At 35.7% G+C, this 24775-nt stretch overlaps 1 protein-coding gene across 12 annotated transcripts in view; it reads right to left on the reverse strand.

Moving 5' to 3' along the window:
* The window catches only part of LOC108028907 (mitogen-activated protein kinase ERK-A), a 140744-nt gene extending 120506 nt beyond the window's left edge, over positions 1-20238 (reverse strand). For 10 of the 12 annotated variants that reach the window (XR_007765021.1, XM_050889810.1, XM_050889809.1 and 7 more), the window contains exons 1-3: positions 20081-20238; positions 19837-20014; positions 14756-14816 (exon numbers count right to left, since the gene is read on the reverse strand). Coding sequence is in view for 11 of the 12 variants with exons in the window: in XM_050889810.1 (XP_050745767.1) it covers positions 14756-14816; positions 19837-19975 (200 nt within the window). In the remaining variant the exon portion in view is untranslated. The remainder of the gene's footprint in view (positions 1-14755; positions 14817-19836; positions 20015-20080) is intronic. The other 2 variants (XM_050889816.1, XM_044092639.2) reach the window with 1 other exon arrangement.
* Positions 20239-24775: the final 4537 nt, after the last annotated feature.

Raw genomic sequence — 24775 nt, forward strand, 5'->3', positions numbered from 1 at the left:
ATGGATTCTTTGTAAAATTTAAAATGAAAAGAAAAGTTTGTAACTTTACTATACTGGTATGACTACACTAGTTTACAATAGGTGAATCCTAAGTCCGTGGTGAATCCCTTGGCATCAGCGGATTACGTTGACCATGTACCACTCGCAACGACACCTTTCACTACCAAAAAACATAACTGTAATCGCATATGTAAAAGCCACACCACTCGTTCCGTTACGTGTGTAAGAATGAGAGAGAGAGACAGAGAGAGAGGAGGGAGAGAGACAGAGAGAGAGGAGGGAGAGAGACAGAGAGACAGAGGAGAGAGAGAAAGAGGAGAGAGAGAAAGAGGAGAGAGAGAGAGAGAGAGGAGAGAGAGAGAGAGGAGAGAGAGAGAGAGGAGAGAGAGAGAGGAGAGAGAGAGAGAGAGAGGGAGAGAGAGGGAGAGAGAGAGGGAGAGAGAGAGGAGAGAGAGAGGGAGAGAGAGAGGGAAAGAGAGAGGGAGAGAGAGAGGGAGAGAGAGAGGGAGAGAGAGAGGGAGAGAGAGAGGGAGAGAGAGAGGGAGAGAGAGAGGGAGAGAGAGAGGAGAGAGAGAGGGAGAGAGAGAGGAGAGAGAGAGGGAGTGAGAGAGAGAGAGAAAGGGCAGTGCAAGTGAGATGTGCGCACAAAAAAATTGGAAAGTGAGACCAATATAATGGTAAAAAGGGCGAGAAAATTGTAGAATCAACTCAAAACATAGATTGTAGTTAAATAACTGTTTTCATAGTTAGCCAACCCATAAAATATAATTAATTATTATTTCTCCAGTTGTTACTCCAGCTACATGAGCGGTCATCCGATTTTTATTAAATTTAATTCGAAATTCTTAAAAACTTAAAAAATGATTTTTCCATTATTATAAGATAATGGGTCAAAAAATACCGAAGCTATAATTTGTTTCGGAATTTTTTACCACCCCTTTTCCTTTTGTTTCTATGACAGTTATATTTTGTAAGATTTTGATAACATTATATAAAAAAATTCAAACCTTATTTAACAATGTTATTTCCACGCTAAAAAGGTTATATGTTAAAAACCACCAAAGATATAATTTTTTCATATTATTTTCCTATCATTTCCTATCATTTACATTATATGTATAGTCCCCCGATTGATACAATTTAATTCGAAATTCAAAAAAAGTAATTTTAATAATTTTTTTTGTTAAAAAATAACAAAAACCATTTTTTTATTCCAAATTATTCCTATAGAAACTATAAGATATAGTTGTCCGATCCGACTGGTTTCGACTTATATACTGCCTGCAATAGAAAGAAGACTTTTGAGAAAGTTTCAGCCCGATAGCTTTAAAACTGAGAGACTAGTTTGCGTAGAAACGGACGGACAGACGGACATGGCTAGATCGACTCGTCTTGTGACGCTGATCAAGAATATACGAGGTGTGTTCAAAAAGTAAGGTGACTTTGTATTTTCAAGAAAAACTATTTATTTATTTATCAATATTAATGTTTTCCCCTTCAAATTAATCCCCTTCAGATACAATATCCAATCCTCAAAGCATTTCCCATAAGCACTTTTCGGTATAGCCTTGAGCTCTTCCAGCGATGTAGTCTTTATCTTGCATATCTCCGTCCTTTCGTAGGTCTCTAGTTTTGGGAACAAGAAAAAGTCACATGGGGCCAAATCCGGTGAATATGGTGTCTGAGGCATTATTGTGGTGTTGTTTCGGGCCAAAAAACTCTCACAAGCAAATATGAGTGAGCAGGGGCATTATCGTGATGCAAAAGCCATGAATTGTTTTTCCACAATTCTGGACGTTTCTTTCGTATTGCTTCTCAAAAACGGCGCATAACTTCCAGATAATACTGTTTATTGACCGTACGACCATATGGTAAGAACTCCTGATGCACCACGCCATGGTAATCGAAGAATACAGTGATCAAAACTTTGACATTTGATCGAACTTGGCGTGCTTTTTTCGGTCTCGGCTCACCTGGGCTCTTCCATTGTGACGATTGGTCTTTGGTTTCGATATCATAACCATATACCCAAGATTCGTCACCAGTTATGACCCTTCTGAGTAAATCTGGGTCGTCGTTGACGTCATCCAACAGCTCTTGAGCGATGTTCATGCGACGGTTCTTTTGGTCAAAATTCAGCAATTTTGGAATAAGCTTCGCCGACACACGACTCATGCCCAAAACGTTTGAAAAAATTGCATGGCACGAGCCAAGCGATATACCGACATCTTCAGCAACTTCTCTGACAGTGATTCGACGATTTTCCAAAACAATTTTCTTCACTGCTTGAACGTTTTTATCAGTTGTTGACGTGCTTGGGCATTTAGGGCGAGGCTCGTCATTGGCATCTTCCCGGCCATCTTAAAAGAGTTTTTACCACTTGTAAACATTTTTTTTAATCACAACAGTTTCACCGTATGCCACTGTCAACATTTGAAGTGTTTGGGAGCACTTATTTTTATTTTTTACACAAAATTTGATGCAAGTCCTTTGATCCATATTTTTCGATAGCAAAAAATCGCTGAGCGCGCAAAACAACTTGTTACCTTTACGCCTCTCACAACTAAACAAAAAAGGGAATTCAATTGAAACTTGGTACAGGGAAGAGTGTACCAACATAACAAAACAAAAAAATATGTTGCCCGCTAAATTTGAAAAATCACCTTACTATTTGAACACACCTTGTATAAGCAAGTACCAACTTAAAAATAAATCAGTTCTCAACGCACTCATAACTCCGCGGTTCTACTTTCTACTTCTGGTCATAGGCCTCGTAACACATCTCAACTAGCAGCTAGCCTCCGGTAGCTCTAACTTTAGCGCAGTGCCGGCATCGCCTCTCCGTCCATCGCCGTGACGCGATCGACCTGCCATAAAAGCGTCTCCGTGCCAGCGACAAGGCGATCACTATAACCCCCTCGCTCACTCTTATAGCCATAAGCTAGCTAGGTCTTGTTAAAAGCAATTCAGTATATATTAGAAACCACAAATTGCTTTAACTTATAAAAAAAACCGATTGTTTAGGCCCACTGTCCGGCGAATCTGGACCCCGGCAACGCTTTTTAATTGCGCCGCTCCCCTATTTCACCGCTTTCCTAGTGCACCGCTTTCCATCTCTCCACCGTGGAGTCTTTACTGCGCATTTGAGCGCGCAACTCTTCTTAGGCTCAAGGATTTAGATTGTGTCACTCATCACGAATAAAGCGTGTTCTTTCTCCCGACTGCGCTTAAAGTTCAAGTTGTGTTTTTTTCTTTCGGTCATATCGCGAGTCGAGTGTTTTCTTCCTACAGCGCAGCAGCAGTTCGCAATCCACGACGAACGCCAGTCGTACTCACAGCAACTCCCCGCAACCGACGAAGCCCAGCGCATTAGCCAGCCGATGCCGCAAGTTCCCGCCGCCGCTTCCAACGCAATGTAACAGCGCTAAAGTTCCCCAGCTTTTCCCCGGCCTACACCGATTGTACCAAACAAAAAAGACATAATTTAAATTTTTTTATTTTTTGCAAATTCTTTGTGTCTAAGAAGTGGTGGATTCATAGGATTTTTTACAAAACAAATGAAGTCAATCCAAGATAAGATGGATGCAGATAAAGCAAGAAACAGAGCGAACTTGTTAAAAATTTGCCTTTTTTGGCAGATTAAAAAAACAAGAAAGAAAGTTAAAGCTTGTATACCCTTGCAGTTATAAAAAATAATCAATCATTTTATTAAATTGAATTCGAAATTCTTAAAAATATAAAAATTTATATTCCCAATATTATAAAATATGTCAAAAAGCCCCAAACCTTTAATTTGTTTCACATTATTCCCACCAATTTTCCGATCGTTCCTATGGCAGCTATATGATATAGTCGTCCGATTTTGATAAAATTTAATTCGAAATTCAAAACCAAATAAAAAATGTTATTTCCAAGCGTAAAAGGTTATAAGTTAAAAAAAAAAAAACGAAGATATAATTTTTGAATATTATTTTAACATTAATTTTCCGATTGTTCCTATGGGAGCTATATGATATATTCGTCCGATTTTGATAAAATGTAATTCGAAATTCAGAACTAATTTAAAAATGTTATATCCAAGCTTAGAAAGGTATATGTTAAAAAACACCAAAAATATAATTTTTTAAAATTTTTTTCCGATAGTTCCTATGGGAGCTATAAGATATAGTTGTCCGATCCGGCTGGTTCCGACTTATATACTACCTGCAATAGAAAGAAGACTTTTGAGAAAGTTTCAGCCCGATAGCTTTAAAACTGAGAGACTAGTTTGCGTAGAAACGGACGGACAGACGGACATGGCTAGATCGACTCGTCTTGCGACGCTGATCAAGAATATATATACTTTATGGGGTCGGAAACGTCTCCTTCACTGCGTTGCAAACTTCTGACTGAAATCATTATACCCTCTGCAAGGCTATAAAAATATTACCAAAAAATTTATTTTTTCGGCAAAAATCTGATATACGTGTTTACTAATTAGTTTTAGCAAAATCCAATATGTAAAAATTATTTTTTTCTAAATCCGTTCGGTTTGTAAAAGTACGGCCCGGCTGCAGAAAGTCATCAGCTGCAACAGCAGCCAGTTGTCGATTTTTATATCGACGAGATCAATAACGAGAAGAGCATTCCTGTACAGGCTACCAACAACGTGAGACAAGCTTCAGGCACGGAAATTTCCAACACCTTGCTAGAATTTGATTCCAGAGACGACAACACGCCATTTAAGTCAACCAGTTCATTGATCGTGTCAGCATAGTGTGTGATGCTAAGCAGTGGAACGAGAAGTTCCTATTACTCGCCGCTTAGACCAGGCTAAAGGGTGCCATCAAGATGTGGCTAGAATCATCAGCCATTGTACACACTACGTGGAAAACCTTCCCTTAAGATTAACAGGATGAGTTCGGCGCCAATCCTGAATATGTAGCCATGGGTCAGATGTCTACTTCATTCCGCACCAATGCGAGCTGCGACCTATTCGACGCCTCTATTCGACGCAGGGCGCGTTGAATGACACCTTCATGGTGGCTACACCATTCAAGAGGAGCTGTGCTCGACCCTGCTTCGTTTTAGACTGCACAAGTTTGCGCTTGCAACAGAAGTTAAAATGTATCGTCAAGTATTGGTTGATGAAGCTTACTGAAACTTTCAACTCATAGTGCGCAGACGAGATCCATCTGAGTCTTTGAACAGGCAGACATGGCTAGATCGACGCGGCAAGTGTTCCTGATCAAGAATATATATACTTTATAATGTCGAAAACGCTTTCTTCCACGTGTTACATACTTTCTGACTAATCTAGTAAACCCTTTTTACTCTACGAGTAACGGGTATAATAATTAGATTCCAAAAAGAAACTTTTCTAGTCGGGTATGAAAGACCTCAGACGATTAGAAAAAAGAGGTAGAATCTATGCTGAAGTATAGTAAAGTTAAGTAGGTCAAGAACAATGACATAACTTTCGACGGACCACCAGGACAATAGTGGGTCACATTGCGCGGCCCGCGACGATCCATTGGCACACGAATGTGTGCAATGGGAGAAATAAGGACGTAAAACAGTCCGTGCTAAGCTAAGCTTGTGGGGCAGTGTAGACCGACAACATTAATATTATTTTCCAGGCACTTTAATTGTTTTACTCTCATTATGTTGGAGAAGAAAAAGGCTTACCAGGATCCCACGACTCGAATACGACGTCGCTTATGCCGGTAAAAATGGTGCCTGAACATCGGACGCCTCTCCTCGGCCCAAGTCATTTTCAGGACTCAGGCACCAATATGCCCACGTAACATAATTGGCGCCCAACGTAGGACTTTCATATTCCTTAAGGAATTTTATCAAAGTCAAACATCTGACCTAAGAATTGCAAAGCTTTCATCTTTATTTGCCATGAGTAGTTTGACTCTTTTATAGAGTAGGAAGATTAAGCTGGTTAAAATATTCACGTGCTTACCTAATTGTTTTTAATCTCAAACCCCAACTTTTGTGACTGTCACTGCTGAGCGGCCACTCAACCATCATTTTGTCTGAGAAAAGAGGTCTGACTTTGAAATGTTTTTTAACATATAACCTTCTAGGCTTTGAAATGACATTTTTTATATGTTTAAGAATTTCGAATTCAAATTAATAAAAATCGGACTGCTCTAACATATATGTAGATGTCAAAAAAATGGTCTAAAAATAAGAATGAAATACATTTTTTTTATATCACTGAAGTCAACAACAATCTTTAAAAATTTCACATGGTGTTACTAAAGTTGATTATTTCTTATAACGGCAAGGGTATACAAACTTCGCCTTGCCGAAGTTAACTTCCTTTCTTGTTTTTAAAATTTTCCCCCTTTGTTCCTATGGAAGCTAAAAGAAATGGTGATATGGTGTCTGGCTGGTTCCGACTTATATACTACCTACAATAGAAAGAAGTCTTTGGGATAAGATTCAGCCCGATAGCTTTAAAACTGAGAGACTAGTTTCCGTAAAAACGGATGGACAGACGGGCATGGCTAGATCGACTCGTCTAGTGATGCTAATCAAGAATATATATACATTATATGGGTTCGTAAACGTTCCTTCACTGCGTTTCAAACTTCTGAATGAAATCTTTATACCCCCTTTTAAGGGTATAAAAAGATGGAAAAGAACCGCGATTTTTTTCGTAATAAATTAGCCCCTTCAGCAAAGAAAATTTGACGAAAATATAGTATACGATATACTAAATAAATACGTTTTCTTAATTTTTTACATTCGGTACGCTGCTATTCAATATGCTTGTATTTAGCTGTATAATATTTATTACGCGTGCCGAATGTAAAACAAGGAAGAACGCTATAGTCGAATGCCTCGACTATCAGATTCCCGTTACTCAGCTTAAATGAGCAAAAGGGTAATGAAGATTTATAAGTAGCTATATACCAGCTTTTTCAGTAGATATTTTTGGGCGGCAGACAGATTTAAGCATTTTGGCCATTTGTGGGCGTTAGAGTGGGCGTGGCGCATTTTTTTGGTGAGTAGATAGGTATTGATGAAACAAATACATTTCAGTTAAAATTTTGTTTTTATCATATAAATTGTAGGCGCTACAGATTCGCAGATTGTGGGCGTTAGATGGGCATGGCACCCCGCTGCTTAGGAATCTGCATGCCAAGTATGAATATTCTACCTCTTATAGTTTCCGAGATCTCAGCGTTCATAGGGACGGACGGAAAGACGGACATGGCTAAATCGACTCGGCTAGTGATCCTCATAAAGAATATATGTACTTTATGGGGTCGGAAACGTTTCCTTTTACCTGATACATACTTTCTGACAAATCTAGTATACCAATGTGTATACACTTTAAGGCTTAGTTCGAAATCGTTAAAGCCGCTTTTGAGAAATAGGAAAAAGGTTAATAAAAATATCGGAACAAAAAACTTTTGGTCATAATCATTAAACGGTAATATTTTGACAAATGATTTAAGGGTACAAACAAAGTATTTTAAAATACCTTTCCAACGACATACGTATAGCACAAGCCTGTAGCTTTAGTAGTTTACAAGTTAATCTATTTATAGATGTTTTCTCAAACTAAGTAGTTTTTCAAAAGTGGTAGTACTAATGCTTCTTATATTGAGCTGTGTAACATAGTCTAGAATTTTCAGGACTCTAAAGTAACGTTTTGGGACAAACTGTCAAACTGTCTTGGTATGCAATCCTTTTAGTTTTTGAAATACCTTTCAAATGTTATATCACTCGAAACAATTGAACGTAAATTTTAATTTTAATAATCGTGTATATATATTGCACACCCACCTTGTGCGCTTCGTCACTACGTGGACTGCCTTCCACAGGGATAAATGGGGCAATTTTTGTTGATTATTAACTTTGAATCGGGTATTTTTACAGGAATCTGTCGTATGCCAAAGTCGAGAAATCTCATAATATAGCCCACCTAAAAATTTTATTTGAAATTGTTAGAGCCGTTTTTGAGAAATCAGAGAAAAAAAAAAACAAAAAGAAAATGACCTCTGATCATAAGTATTAAAAAGTAGTATCTAGACAAAATATTTAAAAAGACGTACAAAGTAATTTAAAATACTTTTTTAATATCCAAGCACACACAACAAAACATTCGATTTAAGTAAGAACACAACTAGGCCCCACCGATTCCAACAGATCGAGTTTTCCAATTTTTAACGTTTTCACTTTAAAGCTCTTTCTTCAAAACCAAATGATTTTTTTAAGTCTTGGTTTGTAATTCTTTTTAGCTTTTGCAGGTTTTGTATCACTCGTAACAATCGGACGTTCACAGTAGATTTTAATTTCTTCGTGTTTTTAGTAGTCGCCTTCCCGGTACTCTTCGTCACTACTTGGACTGCCGTCCACAGTGATATTTACCAGTATTGTACCCAACGAGAGAATCTAATCCATATGTAAAGTGTGTTTGCCTTTGCAAAATTTCTAGTAAATTTCCCTTCAAAACGACTTAAAATCAACAAAATCAACTTAAAACAATAAACTTAAATCAATATACTCGTACAATATTTTTGTATTTCTCGAAATTCGACTCCAATAATGCATGGCTAGAAGTTATTTTTCAAATCCTGTTTTTAGTCTTAGGGTAAAGCTAAACAACAGCGGACTTATGCCAAACTGCCGGACCCCTATCGATTGCCTTAGGCCTAGTACTCAACGTAACTAAAACTGACCCAAAAATATACTTTTTTCGGACCATTATTTCTTGAGGGCAGTATTGATTAATGTGTTATTATGTGCATATAGATTTTAATATTGACTGTCAAACTGACTTAATAACAAACAAAATATCTTAAACAATAAATAAAATTGATAATGCACTTTTATAAGAATAGATCTTGTTAGATCTTGTTGTGTTGTTGGCATAACGCCTTAAGAATTTCAACAGATGCAAAAACAAAAAAAAAAACAAGGAAGAACGCAATAGTCGAGTGCCTAGACTATCCGATACCCGTTACTCAGCTTAAGCAACAGTAAAATGGAGATATATAAGCAGCAAAGCGATATTTTACGGCGCCACCTACCGGCTATTTCAGTAGATGTTATGTGGACGGACGGACGGACGGACGGACGGACGGACAGACGGACATGGCTAGATCGACTCGTCTAGTGATCCTTATCAAGAATATATATATACTTTATGGGGTCGGAAACGCTTCCTTCTACCTGTTACATACTTTCCGAAGAAACTCGTGTACCATTTTACTCTACGAGTACCAATGTAATATGGAAGCAGATCTGAAGGGAGAGAGTTTGTAACATTGTTGTTGTTACACAGATGAGCAATGTTTCGAATAAAACCAATGGGTTCGCGAAGTTGCGTATTCACTCCTGTTCCCCGAGCAAAGAAATATATTGTTTATTGTTTTCCCTTGACCGATGTTGCCTTTTGTTTCATAACATATATTTGGGGTTAAAAAATGTCCACTTATGTGAAATCGAATATATAAAATATTTGGTTAGATTAATTATCTTTTCGCTAAACGAATTAATTTGGATAATTCCAATTACATCGCAAATGGCGCAACTTTAAACGAAGTTTTGAGGCAAAACATTCACAAAACAGTTACATAAATTACCTGTATTGCGTTTTATAGATCACATGAGAGAAGTTTATATTGTACAGTGTGTGATAGATACAGATTTGTATAAACTACTTAAACTACTTATATGCAAATATAGATTTTATTACCTTGCAAACATACGTTTAGCAAATATACTCGTACATTAGTAATTCTCAAAAAAATAGGTCCTTCACGACTGAAGTCGGTGACATATTCAACGTAACCTTTTATACCTTTGAAACGAATATAGTAACTACAGTCAACATTTCTTAAAAAACTGAGAATTACGAATCAAGACCGACCTGCAAGGGTATATTAACCGATATATTAGCCGATATTTAAACATTTTCATTTTACGTCAAAGTAAACACAAAATTATAATTTTACGGTAGGGTCACCGACAATTTTTGACAAACTTAAAAATTGTATCCTGTTAACCGATTTCTATAAAACAAATAGACTTTTATGTGGAGCATAAGCCGCCAGATTTAAGACAATAACATACAGCTGTGTTCATTAAAATAGCAGTGCGACAGAAGCAACACTATAAAATGGTTTATTAGCATAGTCCTTTTTGTTAGTTGATCACTAGTAATTTTTTTTTTGTAAAATGGATCTTAGAGATTAGAATCAAGTAAAAATCCGGATAGATTTGCTTAGTTTTTGGGTTGTTTTCTTATTTTTCATTGTTCATTGAAATAGCAGTTTTTTATTTTCTACCACGAAAAATATTGAAAACTCTTGAAATTTGGTCAAAAGTGAGTTTAACTAATATAATTATTATTATTATACAAAAACAATGACAAAATATTATTTTAGTGGAAAGAGGACCTCTTTGTTACAAGGTAGAAGGAGAAAAAATCACTTAACTGAGAAAAAAGGGCAAAAAATAGAAAGAAATTTAGAAATTTGTCAAATATCTCTTGAACTGGCCACTATCCAAATGGCGTTATATCCTAAGGAAAGATTATTCTAAGTTGGTGTTAATTTGTGGAACAGGTTCAAGACAGTATGTCCGTCCACCACAGAACACCAGCAAAACAATCGCCAAAGACTGTTAAGCATGGTGACCTTAAAATCATGGTACGGGCATGTTTCCTATACTGCCGTGCGGGCTCCATACATGTGATCGATGGGTTCATGGACCAACGAGTCTATGGTAATATAATGAGAAACTTTGTGATGCCTTATGCTAAGGATGAAATGCCCTTAATATGGACGTTTCAGGAGAATAATAATCCAAAACATACCAGCAAACTGACCAAGGAGAGGTTTAGCCAAAACCAATCCAAACCAGTCCTTTTTTTGTTATTATTCATATTTGCTTCAATATTGAAGTACCCAAGATAGAAAAGTTTTTAAATTATTTGAAAATAAATACATTAAGCGGTTTTACCTAAATTTTGTTTCAAAGTTGTGTTTATAATAGTATTTTTCAATTATGAACGTCTATCGTATGCACTGCTATTTCAATAAACACAGTTGTAGGTAGATCGATTCAATTAACAGTTATTTAAAAAAAATGTTCAATTTTAGCATACAACGATTAGTATTAGGTTGTTAAAAAAAAGGGTTGCGGTATTTTCGCTAGTTGTCGCTGCAAGCTCGTAGTTCTGTTTTGATCGTCGGATCGGCATGCTGTACCTTTTTGAAAAGCTCTTTTTACGCGCTAACATGTGTTTGGATGGCTTCTATATTGGTCGTGAGTTCTAGCGTCGCAAACATAGAGCAAAATAATGATAAAACAAGAAAAGACGTTAACTACGGCAAGCGTAAGTTTGTATACCCTTGCAGTTATAAGAAACAAGCAACTTTAGTAACACCATGTAGGATCATCATAAAAAATATAAAAAAAAATTATTTTTAACAAATTCTTTTTGCAGATACTATTATTTTTGTTTGAACAAAAAAAAGTAGATTTTCACACAAATTTGGAATTTTCAATAAGTACTGAATGAGTTAAGAAAAGTAGTGCATCTTTCAAACGGCATTTAAAACTATTGATGTCAAAAGTTAAACGAAGCAAGTTCAACTTACAAGTATACTTTACTTTTGTTTTATCAAAATACTTATACCGACTAGTGTATGATATCGTCGTCCGATATTGATAAAAAAAACACCGAAGATATAATTACTTTTAAATTTTTTCCCATATAGTTCCTATTGGACCTATATGATATATTTGTACGATCCGGCTGGTTTCGACTTATATACTACCTGCAATAGAAAGACGTCTTTAAGGAAAGTTTCAGCCCGATAGCCGTCCGATAGGACGGACAGTCGAACATGGTTAGATCGACTCGTCTAGTGACGCTGATCAAAAATATATATACTTTATGGGGTCGGAAAGGTCTCCTTCACTGCGTTGCAACCAGTTTATGGACCTTTTACACTTTCCATTTCCACTGCACAAGGATTGCTTCAACGATGCGCCACGCTCCGGCGCTGAATTGGTCAAAAGAGACCGGCAAAGTAGCAGGCGTATCATCGGTCAAGAGCTGGCCAGAAGTCATCAAACCGTTATAAGCCATTTAAAGAAAAATTAATAAAAATACCGAAGGATCTTTTTACAGCCTAATATTTATACCCGTTACTTGTTAAGTAAAATTATTATATTATATTAGAAGTATGTAACAGGCAGAAGAAAGCGTTTCACTATCATCACTACTATATGCTCATATATAGTCAAGATCTCTAGCCGTCGGTCCGTAAGATTGCCGCGATCTCGAAAACTGTAAAAACTAATAAGTTGGATATAAGACTCCCACTCTAAAATCAAAAGTACTCAGCAAACATTTTCAGGAGCCTTACAAACTTTTGTGTCATCACCTAAAGTTCCGTAGTATACCTCAGAATATAAAAAACTGATGTTTGCCGATAAACATTGCAAATAAGAAACACTGCTATTTGCCGACATTTTGAATTTTGTGGCCTATATAATTGGACCTACCAAAACATTTACAATAATACGCAATAACTTAATACAGCCCCTACCGTAAACCATGACCTCTGGTTTAAGATTGATACTAATTTGACTATGTGGCAAAAGTTGTTAGGTGTTGTATATATATATTTATATATAAATACATACGCATCCAAAGTTCTTTAGACAAAAATAAATCGATATTGCCAAAAGCCCCTCTTTTTATACCCTTGCAGAAGGTATAATGATTTCATTCAGAAGTTTGAAATGCAGTGAAGGAAACGTTTCCGACCCCACTCACTAGCCGAGTCGATCTAGCCATGTCCGAATGTCCGTCTGTCTGTCTGTCCGTAAACCTAAAAAAACGCCCAGCATAAATCTGTATGGCGCCCTAAAATATCGCTTTGCTGGTTATATATCTCCATTTCCCATTTGCTATCATAAGCTGAGTAACGGGTATCGAGGCACTCGACTATTGCGTTCTTCCTTGTTTTTTTTTAATATCACTGAAGCTCGAAACAATCCTTAAAAATTTCACATGGTGTTACTAATGTTAATTATTTCTTAAAACTGCAAGGGGACACAAACTTAGACTTGCCGAAGTTAAGTTCTTTTCTAGTTATTTTTATCTATTTTGTCATGAATCAAACTTTATTTTCAAATGGTTTAACTCTATAGCTCGTAAAGAAATCTGAAAAAAATAAAACTTTTAAAATTATCTAAATTTATTTTTCTAACAAAAAGTTAAAAAAAAAATTCTTTTAAAAATTTATAATAATTCTTGGTCGATTAGTGAAAACATCATAAACATATCTTTAACCATTCCAAAGATATAGAATAATAACTGAGTGCAACTTTATGGAACAAGTTCCAAAAATTCCACATTTTGACCCCTAAAATGAGGATTTTATTTTATCGTAGTGAACTGAAAAAAGTAAAAAAGTTCGATGAAAATCGGACTTGGTAGATTTTGACTCACTGTTTTTAATTATTAATTTATGAATTTAAATTAAAAAAGAATCAAAGCTAAGTTATAAAATAAATATTATTAATTAGTTTCTTTTTTCAGGATTACAAAAGTTTGTAGAATAAAATGCTATTGCCAAATCCAGTTCTGCATTTCACATAAAATGTTTTTAATATTTGTCGTGCTGTGTTCATTAAATGGTTATATAAATTAAATTTTAGTATTGACTGAGTTTTTTAAACTAATCGAAATATTTTTTTTATCCAGGCCGATCGAGAATTCTTGTGAAAGAATTGTTACAGCTGGGAAAGAAAACTGCATCCATGGTAACCACCTACATATTATATTTTTTAAATCTACACATGAGCATTTCACCCAGAAAGTTAAGTAATTTTACTTTTTGGACTTTTCTCTAAAAATCTCCCAATATATGAAAAATGTATATACTCAAACCGTATTTATTTGTCATAATATATAATCAAAAATAAAACAACCATTAATTTGTGTCTCAAGCAAAAAAAAGAAACACTTGTCAAAAAAGAAACACTAGCCAAAATAATTCAGCGACTGTCTCTAACAATCATGTTTAAAACTATTAAAAAAAAATAACTTTGACATTTTCTGAGTTAATCCAAATATTCTCACACGGACATTATTGGGAAACATTCCAACAAATCAAACAAAAAATTTCCCAACAGAATCAAGAGTGCAATGGACTGGAATTAAAGCTTTTAAAGACATCTTAAAAACTAAAAATTGAACAAAATGAAGATTAATACACAAAAAAAAATTAAAACAATACAAATTAATGCCCGTTATTGAAATTAAAATCAATTTTCTTTGCATTTTCTCAATTTTTAAAATTTACGAACGTCCCGACCAAATTCTTGGAATTGCAAATATGGAAAGTGACTAAATAAATGTTAAAATTTCAGTTCATTGTTTACATTTTGTGTATTATTATCTGAGTTTAAATTTAAATTCTTTATGTCGCAACCAGAACAATGAAAATGCATTATATTATAAAATATTTGTATGTGTATTTATTAATAATATTTACAGTGGAAGTACAGTAAATAAAACGGTTAGTGCTGAATTTGTTTTTACTTACAAAAATGATAAATTAAATACAAAACTAGAAATATAAAGCTATACAAAAAATTTTAACAATTATTTAGTTTCTTCACGTATGTAGTTTTAAAGGCTTTGTTTTCCAATTTGCCAAAACTTTGTTATACAAATGTTGAATTATTAAGAGATGAATGTAAGGCCACTAAAAAAGGTAATTACCATGGGTAGAGTGAAGTTGCTAATGCAAAAGTTCGAGATACATAAATCTCAATTGGCCTGGCTGAAATAAATATAAAAAATTGATTAGTTTATAAAACTTAGTACTATTCATACAACCATTTGATGAGCAGTTTGTTCTCTTTAAACTCACATTTGGTTGAAATTTGAAAATATTGTAAGGGCGGCTAAGGCCTTTGACTATTCCAAATTTTCGAGAAAGAGCGAAACTTGTTTTTATAAGAAGTTAGCAAAAAGAAGTGACAAAAGTAATCTTAAAGGATTGTTCCGTATATACATACTCAAATCTAGAAGGACGAACTCACTCAAATTTCAAGCGTAACAACTTTGGCCACCACAGTTTTGGTCGATTGTAGTCATTAGAACGGGCGTTGCAATTTTTGTTTTGTCAATCGACAGGTATGGCAACTGTAGCGGTTTGTGAGAGTTAAACTGGGCGTGACACATTTTTTTTTGGTCAATCGATAGGTATTGATGAGGCAAATACATTTCAGTAATCATAAGAACTGTAGGCGCTATACTTGCGCTGTGTAGGCAGACCAGGAATCTGCATGTCAAGTTTGACTGTTCTAGCTCTTACCGTTTTCGTGAACTCAGCGGACGGACATAGCTAGATGATCAAGGATTTTTATACTTTATGGGGTCAGAAACGCTTCCTTTTACCTGTTACATACTTTCTGACAAATCTAGTAACGGGTATAACTTTTTACGTTTCACAAAGAATCACTCATATATGAGTACATCTAACACACCGTTAGCAATGTCATACACATCAAGCAGTCGATTTACTAAATCGTATTTGTTGAACGTTATCGGCGTTTCATGCAAGTGAAACACAATAAAGATCCACAAATGTTATCATTAAGATCTATAACTGTGGTAAAGCTCTTGCAATCGAAATTAATATTATGTTTTTTCTTTACGTTCTGATATGGTTTGGTGCTTAATGATTTTTCCTATAATAATATAAATATATTTAGTTAATGACCTGATTTGGGTTGGTCCTTAATGACATACATTTTTCATTTTAATTATCAAGTAGCATTACTAACAAACACCATTTTGGATCATTAGTTGGTACGGAAATATTTAAAGAATACCCCATAGAAGACAACCCGCCCCGAATAACATACATGTAAGCACACTAAAAGTAAATGCGTCCTTATAGATACATAATAGATCCAAAATAAAAAAAATGGGTAAGTGCAATCATTCTGTTAGCTTATTTGAAGTTACGGCTACCAGTTTCGGTGGAACGTATAATATAACATTACCAGGAAGTACTGCTACCTGCGCTCAGTATGATAAGTTTGCGACTACTACCGCTACTTAAAATTCCAGATATTTGTGGGAAATAACCGAGCACAATCTCAGACTAACCACGCAAAGAACCAATTGGCTTAAATGCAAAAATTATACTAGTACCCTTTCAGACTAACCTCGCAAGGAACCAACCGGCTAAAATGCAAAAATTATACTAGTTTCCATTCGGAACTTACGCCACACCTTAACACAAAAACTGACATCATAACTCGGATCCCCCGAGAAAACCGTGTGATGTATCTTGATGTACACTGAAGGTGGCTAATCGGGCAGACTTTAAACATACTAAAACTGAACAATGGTCATTGGCTTGTTAAGGTCGAACCTATGCCTAGACCTAAATGAGTTACGCGACATACCATACAAAGTTAGCCCTTACCCAAATCAACTGGGACTTTAGTCAGGTGCTCAGCCGAACCCAATAAAAACCACGAGCGGAAGAAAACAGGCTTCATTTGAGCCAGAATAGATTATTTGATGTATACTTGCTTTGGTCACAGGAGTCGCTTCCCTACTATCATAGTAGGCGATTTCAACGCGTCGGCAGAGGAGTGAGTTGATTTTTTACTAACATTTGGGGACGCTCGTTATTGAGGGCATTGCAACAAAAGTAGGCAGAAAACACTAAATCGCAAAAGCCGAGTCTATCCTAGAACTCACATTCACATTGGCCAAGAGCGAACATAGAACGACAGGGATCCTACAAGGGAGATCAGAGAAATGAAGTCGGTTGCAAACCAGGGAAGCCGCCTGGAGAAACTTATCCTACAAACAAATCTGTTATCTCGGTACAATTGCAATGTAGCAATCAAAGTTGCAGGCGCTCACTTTCAACCAGTTGGGCTTCCGAAAGGAAAAGTCCACTTTTCTAATAGCACCACTTTCTTTTTCTTACATTTCAGTTTTCCAATACTAACAATAAAGCGAAGACACTGGCTAGCATAACAGTGTGACATAAGAGTGTTTTCAAACTAACAGACCTTGAATTCAAATAAATCGACTTTTGAAAGTGGACAGCGCGCGGCTAAACCTTCTTATTAGTTTCGCAACAACGGAACACAAGGTCAGCAAAGAACGAAGCAAATGAGCTAAGAATTTTTAAAAATACTGGGATAGAAATTGCGGAACAAATTGGCTTGTATAGAATGAAATAAATATTAAAAAGAACGCAAAAGACTAAAAGTTAATGTACTTCGTGGCAAGTAGTATTTTCGCGGAGTCTAACAGGAACATTAAAGGCTGCTTAGCAAATCTACGAAAGTAATATCATCTAAGATTATGGTTGTACCAACCATTATTCTAAGATTTATTAGATTAGGCAATTTTATCAGTAGCAATCTAAGCGAGTAAGAAGGTAACCTGCCATTTTGATCCCAGTTCAAACCACATAAGGGAAAAATATTAAATGTGTTCTGTATGCATAAAACTCAAATATTGGTTTAAATTCAAAAGGTTGTAGCGACACCATTGCTTGAACCTATTAATATAGGACTGCAAGCATAAACCAGACTCTATTATATTAGCTTAACATCATAAACGTACATGAGTACACAAATATGAGTTAATATAAAAGATAATTTACAAACAGATTGAGCAGCAAAGGACCTAAATGAATACAATAACGGATTTCACGTAGATCACCGATTCCAGATTAAAATCCAAATTAACAGATTATTTGGAAACCCAAAATAAAGAGAGTGGAGAGAGTGGTTTACAATTTAAAGGCTTTACTCAAATCTGTATATATAACATTTGTCTGCATAAGATGTCAATTTGAGCAGGTTAGTGGAGGTCGATCTTTGCTTAACAAAACTATGTTGACCCGTTGATATCAAAGGTGAGAAAGAATATTTCTAGATAATAGGAAAAATGGTTCTTAATATAGAAAAATGAAAAAGTTTAATTATATTCGAAATTGAAAGAAGACTTTTGGGAAAATTTCAAACCGATAGCTTTAAAACTGAAAGACTAGTTTGCGTACAAACGGACGGACTGACGGCCAGACAGAATATACATACGGAAACGTCTCCTTCACAGGATCATAATATCCTCTGCAAGGGTATAAAAGCTTTCGTTGTTTTCATTTTGTCCGCTTTAGAAAAATATTTCAGCTTTCGACATAAATTTTATTGCAGTGCGCCGATTGAGAACATTTTAGAAAGTGTTTTTATGTAGTCGAATGTACAACCATATTTTTCAGAAAAAGATGATATCAAAATTTTTGTATATTGGTGATTGTCCTACCCTTTTATGTTTGATATCAGAAGTTTTTGTTTTATATATAAGCTTTTGTAATAGCATTTCATTAAATTAACGGTTTTTTAATAATTCATTTATTTTTTTTTTTACTTTCAAATGGTTTCCATATAATAAAAAATATCGTATACACATTTTTTCTTATCATATTAATGTTGCATTGTTTTAGCCATTCATTTAAACTTTTTATACTAAAGTGAAAGGGGTTTCACTTTTTATTGCTCAATATCAATATACTATATCGAAAGTTGAGGAATCTTTAAGTCTATATAGTTTAAAATTGAAAAAGATATCTTTGAAAGTATTTTATATAAACAATTTCAGAATAGAAATTGAATTCCATTTTGAAAGACCCCAAGTCCCAAACACGAAAAAGGGATTTAAAAAAAAAAAAACCAAAACACTTTCATTTTGAAAAGTCCCCCGAAATCTTATTCTTAGAATATCCTTTGTACAATGAAATGCATTTTTGTGTATCGATCGGCGCGTATTCTTAGTAAGAAGCCCCAAAGGACCTAAAAACTCAAATTTTTAATATCTTTATTTTTACACTGCTCTTTCTTCCAAAAAAAAAAATGTAACTACATTTTTCCGTAGCTTTATGATTGGTGTATCGCACGTTACAGTCGGGCCATCACAGCAGATTGTCAAATCTGTAGCTATATATATTATGATTGATATATCCGTATACTCTGTTCTTTTTTTTTCTATAGCAGGAGGTATATAAATTAAAACAGGGAGGATCGGTCAACTATATACTACTAAAGCGAAAGGGAAAATCCATGTCTAAGGGAGTAACCACTCTTCAATACTGAAATTGGAATCGCAGGTGCATCTCTGTTAGCCGACAAAAAATGCAAAGGTATACTAAAAAAAATAACCGCCTTTTTAGAATTTTCCAAAAAGAAAATTTGGCTCATTCGTTAGAGCTACAGTAAAAATGTGTTTAACTATAAAAACTGATTTTATGTATTTTGCTTGATTTCAGCTCCTTGCGGCCAATGTAGTGCTGCAAACAAATAAAAACAATAAAATTAATATTTTAGCAGCTTAGATAGTCCGATGCGCCCAAAAATTCGATTTCTATAAAATAAGGACTAAACTATCTATCTTAGTTGAATATTTTGAGTTATTAAGGATTCATGCCTTTAACGTATAGATATGTATATGTATACATGTTTGCCTCATCCTATGCCCCTAGCGAATGCTGAAGTGAATGAGCCGAACAACGTCGTGGAGTAAAATAACTAGCATAGTGTTTGAGTCCCTGTCCGAAGTATGTAGCTCTCACTCTAACGACCCAAAATACAAAAATTCCTTTAGGAAATACTTTATCTACCCGAGAAATGTTAGCGGCACTTTAGATATCGGCTTTAGACAGAGAACCGTCATGTGGAAATATGCATTTATGTGTAATAAGAAAGTATTTGGGTTGTACAAAATCTGTGAAGTAGATTTCAGTATGCAGGTTTAAGGGTACTTACACAACCATGCCATAAGCTCCTTCCCCAATATATGCCAGCTTTGTATATCTCGGACCCACTTCAAAAATTTGTCCCCGTATAACTTCAGCGTTAGGATGGGGAATTTCCATAGACAAGGTGCCTTCAACCACTGGTCCATTAGAATTCAATTCCGCCATGTTGGACAAAGTTACTTTCTCTGCAATATTGAACAATTCCCAATATACTTTTATCTAGCATAAACAGAACTCTTAAAATTGAGTACCTTAAATGACGTTTTTTCGATGTAAAATATAAGTAACACTCCAATTACTTCTACCTAATCGACAAAACTTCAATGTGTAAACTTATTACATTGAATTGCGAATACTGCGTAAATTCGTTTTATAAAACGGAAAATGTTTTGAATAATCAAGATTTTGTTAAGTTAACGTCATTGCGTTTCTAAACACGTTATGGAGTTCAAGCTTTTTAACACTCTTTTTAAACGGACAGCGCTTCTGAAACATCTGAAAATTACGCAACAGCGACTATTTCCTTCCGAGTGCTGTTACGATTTTAAGCGGCTTGTTGTCACACAATTTTCTTCCAGCCGTATTTCTTCTGAAATCGAATTTCGGTTATATCTTTAGATGGTTTTTTATTCGCCATAAGCATAAAGTACTTAAGAGGGATGGCGTGTTGGGAAAGAGTTAAGAGTACACGTGCTAGAATTATATGGGTACAGATTGCTACAATTCCTATTCACCAGAAAATGGCATCACATACGAAAATTAATTCAGTAGTAGTATAGAAGTGAGCAAGAATCAATTAAGTAGCTGACATTTTTCGTCGGGTCTGCTTTTTATCACGGATCTCAGATGAGCTAAAGAAATACCAGAAAAATACCAGACTTAGCGATTGAATTTCAATGAGCGACATTAACCGCTGCCCAAAGAATACCAAATTAACAACAACAACAGTGGGAATCCGTTGAATGGTGGATGTGCAGAACATCCAATCGTAAAGCCCTTTGAGAAGGAGCATACCAGTATGATTTCTCTCCCTAAATGGATATCTTGCCGTGTAGTCGTGTCCACACCAAGATAGTATATTCTTGGCAAAATAATTTGGTTACCTTGTACTAACATAAGTATCTTTTTAGCAGAGCCATCAGTAACACGATTTGTAAAGTGTTCTTTATTGGGGGATCTCTGGACTTCACTACAACTTGCTACTTAACAGCTAATGCGGAGATGAAGTATGCACTGGCTTCTATAAGCCCAGCACATATAGCTGGAGGAGCCATCAGGAGTCATTCTAAGGATGCTGGGCTTCCTGCTCAAAGAAATATAAATAAATATATAAATTTTCAGTTCCAAGAATAATGTTTGACTAGTAAATATCCTTGTTAGTCACCCGTGACATGTCAGCTTTCACGCGAGACGGACATTTTGCATTGTTAACTTTATTTAACCTTCGACTTCGCCTTCCTCAAACATCTGTCAAGATCCTCTGAATCCTTAGCCAACGTAGCTGTTTAACTAAAAGAACGTGTGTTTAAAAAATGTTTTTTTTTCGTTTAAGAACTTCGTATAAATCTTTGTTAGATTTTAATTAGCACAAAATATATCATCATGCCACCTTCGGCTGCGTTTTAAAACCTACACATCTTAAAAATTAAAGATTAAAAATAGATCAACGCACAACATCTTAAACTGAAGGTAACACCCACTCGATTTCAATATGTTTAACAAATATCACTTGCGTTTCTTTTCATAACTCAAACAGAATACACCAGAGGTTCTTGTATTGTTATTCTTCGCTGTTGGCGCCTGTCACTGCACCTGTTTATGCCATTTCTAAAGCGAAACATATAAGACTATATAACAGTGTCTTTGACATGTGAGACAGAGCCCTCTCCAGGACTAAATGACTCCTTCCAGTGCCGCGGATGCTTCAACATATTCTCCATGCAGTTCCAATTCACAATAGGCCAGCATGGGCCTTGAGGGAGTTGAAGCCGGGATGCGAACGTAGTTGTACCCCAGCGCGTCCTTCAGCTTCGCATTAGCTGAACTTGTCAAAGTTTTCAAAGAACTTGTCACAGATACTAATGGCTCTGCTAAAGAAATACTGAAGGTGAGCTTCAAAGTAAACAGGACTTTTAAAAAAAAGACAGAACAAATAGTTTTTCGGCAAAATCAATTTACGTTTGCATAACGCTTTCCTTTCATCGGCAAATGCATTTTTCCGAAAAGGTAGATGTCGCACGGTGCCAATCATGTGAATACAGGGAGTGGTTGATGGTTAAAATGTGATTTTTGGTCAAATAGTCGGACACAAGCGTCGATCGATGAGACGGCGCATTATCGTGCAACAAACCCCCAACTTCCATCTCCGAGATATTCGGGACGAACACGTCGAATACGGCGCACCAAACGCTTCAATAGAATACCGCATTAACGTTTTGGCCGGGTGGAACAAATTCTTTGTGGACAATACCCTTGGAATCATAAAAACAAATCAGCATTGTCTTTACTTTTGACTTCTCCATACGTCTTTTATTTAGTACTCTGTCGTTTCGTTACGGGATCATATTGAAAACACCACGTTTCGTTACCAGTCATAATCTTGTAAAGGAAGTTCGGGTCTTTTTTGACTCTTTAATGATGTCCTTCGAATTTTGAATTCTGAGCAATTTTTGGACGTCAGTCAATTTGTGCGGAACAATCCGTGCACACACCTTTTGTAAGCACAAATGTTCGGTCAAAATGCAATAATTCGATGTTTTGGAGATGTTCAATCCTATTTCAATGAATTTTAATGATGATTTCATCTGATTTTTATTGAATTGACGCACAGTTTCAATGGAATTTTCGGTGATGACGGATTTTGGTTGGCCCACATGTTTGTCGTCAATTATGTCCTTACGTCCACTTTGAAAACGTTGAATCCACTCGTGCACTCTGCTACGGGATAGGCAATCATCGCCATAAACTTGTTTCATCAATTGAAACGTTTCGGTATAAGTTTTACCAATTTAAAAACAAAATTTAATGTTGGCTCTTTGTTTGAAGATCATTTTCACACCGGTGACAAAAACATACTTAAAACGCAATAACCGCACTTTCTATAGATGAAATGTCATGAAATTTTACTGGAAGTCGATAAACGATAGCAGATTCTAACGCATTCCACTATAGGACGCAAGATTAAAAAAGTCCTCTTTACTTTGGAACTCACTTTGTAAGTACAACGTAACAAAATTTTCTTGCCCAGAATTTACAATCTTTACGAGGACACGCCCGGCAGGTTCAATCTACTGGCCTTCTGCAGGCGTCCTTCGCATGGTCCTTGCATTCCTTCTTCCATTTATAAATTTTGGTTTCTAACCCGCTTCTGCACGAACACAGCCAAAGATTAACTTTCTTATTCTTGTGGCAATGGCGCTCATCGAAATTCACTCGCTAAATCTGGTATTTCCGTAGCTCATCTAAGTACCGCGCTTAAGAACATACCCAACCTATTTGTCTCTTGCTCACTCTTACTGCTAGATCGCGGTATTCGTCGTTGTGAATACTAGGCTTAGCAATGCAAAGATATTTCAAAAATATATTTATTTTCTAAAAATTTTGTCCAAACATGGCTTATTTGGTTCGTATGGACCCTTAATTTAAAGTAGTGCAAGTCTCCATCTGTGGTTGGGTTTTGTTCGAGATTAACGATGTCAACAGACGCTTTACAGTCACAATGGTTTAAAAATTAATATTTTCAAAGTTTGCCGATCAAAGCCAAGCGGTGAAACCTTCAAAATCCTCCGTCTACGCCTCAGTCAGAAATTGAGTGCCTGTACTGTGTCAGAACAGCTGTTTTATATTATTTCTCTAGTAATGGACCGTCAACAAAAAATACCAAAGAACCTTTAAAATGTGTGCCTATACTGTGTCAGAAGAGCTTTTTAAGATCATTTTCCTGGTGATGGACCGTCAACATTGGGCAAACATTAAAAAAAATACCAAAGCATTACCAAAACCCTTTCTTGAAGCACCTCTAGTTGCCAATGTTAATCTTCATTTCTTCAGTGCTTATTTAAGTTTTAATATTAAACAGTTTTTATTTACAGAATACTAGGCTTAACAATGCAAAGATATTTCAAAGATATATTTATTTTCTAAAAATTTTGTCCAAACATGGCTTATTTGGTTCGTATGGACCCTTAATTTAAAGTAGTGCAAGTCTCCATCTGTGGTTGGGTTTTGTTCGAGATTAACGATGTCAACAGACGCTTTACAGTCACAATGGTTTAAAAATTAATATTTTCAAAGTTTGCCGATCAAAGCCAAGCGGTGAAACCTTCAAAATCCTCCGTCTACGCCTCAGTCAGAAATTGAGTGCCTGTACTGTGTCAGAACAGCTGTTTTATATTATTTCTCTAGTAATGGACCGTCAACAAAAAATACCAAAGAACCTTTAAAATGTGTGCCTATACTGTGTCAGAAGAGCTTTTTAAGATTATTTTCCTGGTGATGGACCGTCAACATTGGGCAAAAATTCAGAAAAATACCAAAGCACCACAAAAACCCTTTCTTGAAGCACCTCAAGTTGCCAATGTTAATCTTCATTTCTTCAGTGCCTATTTAAGTTTTAATACTAAACAGTTTTTATTTACAGAATACTAGGCTTAACAATGCAAAGATATTTCAAAGATATATTTATTTTCTAAAAATTTTGTCCAAACATGGCTTATTTGGTTCGTATGGACCCTTAATTTAAAGTAGTGCAAGTCTCCATCTGTGGTTTGGTTTTGTTCGAGATTTACGATGTCAACAGACGCTTTACAGTCACAATGGTTTAAAAATTAATATTTGCACAGTTTGCCAATCAAAGCCAAGCGGTGGTGAAACCTTCAAAATCCTCCGTCTACGCCTCAGTCAGAAATTGAGTGCCTGTACTGTGTCAGAACAGCTGTTTTATATTA

This window comes from Drosophila biarmipes, unplaced genomic scaffold (genome assembly GCF_025231255.1).
Source record: "Drosophila biarmipes strain raj3 unplaced genomic scaffold, RU_DBia_V1.1 ptg000007l, whole genome shotgun sequence".
NCBI lineage: Eukaryota > Metazoa > Arthropoda > Insecta > Diptera > Drosophilidae > Drosophila > Drosophila biarmipes.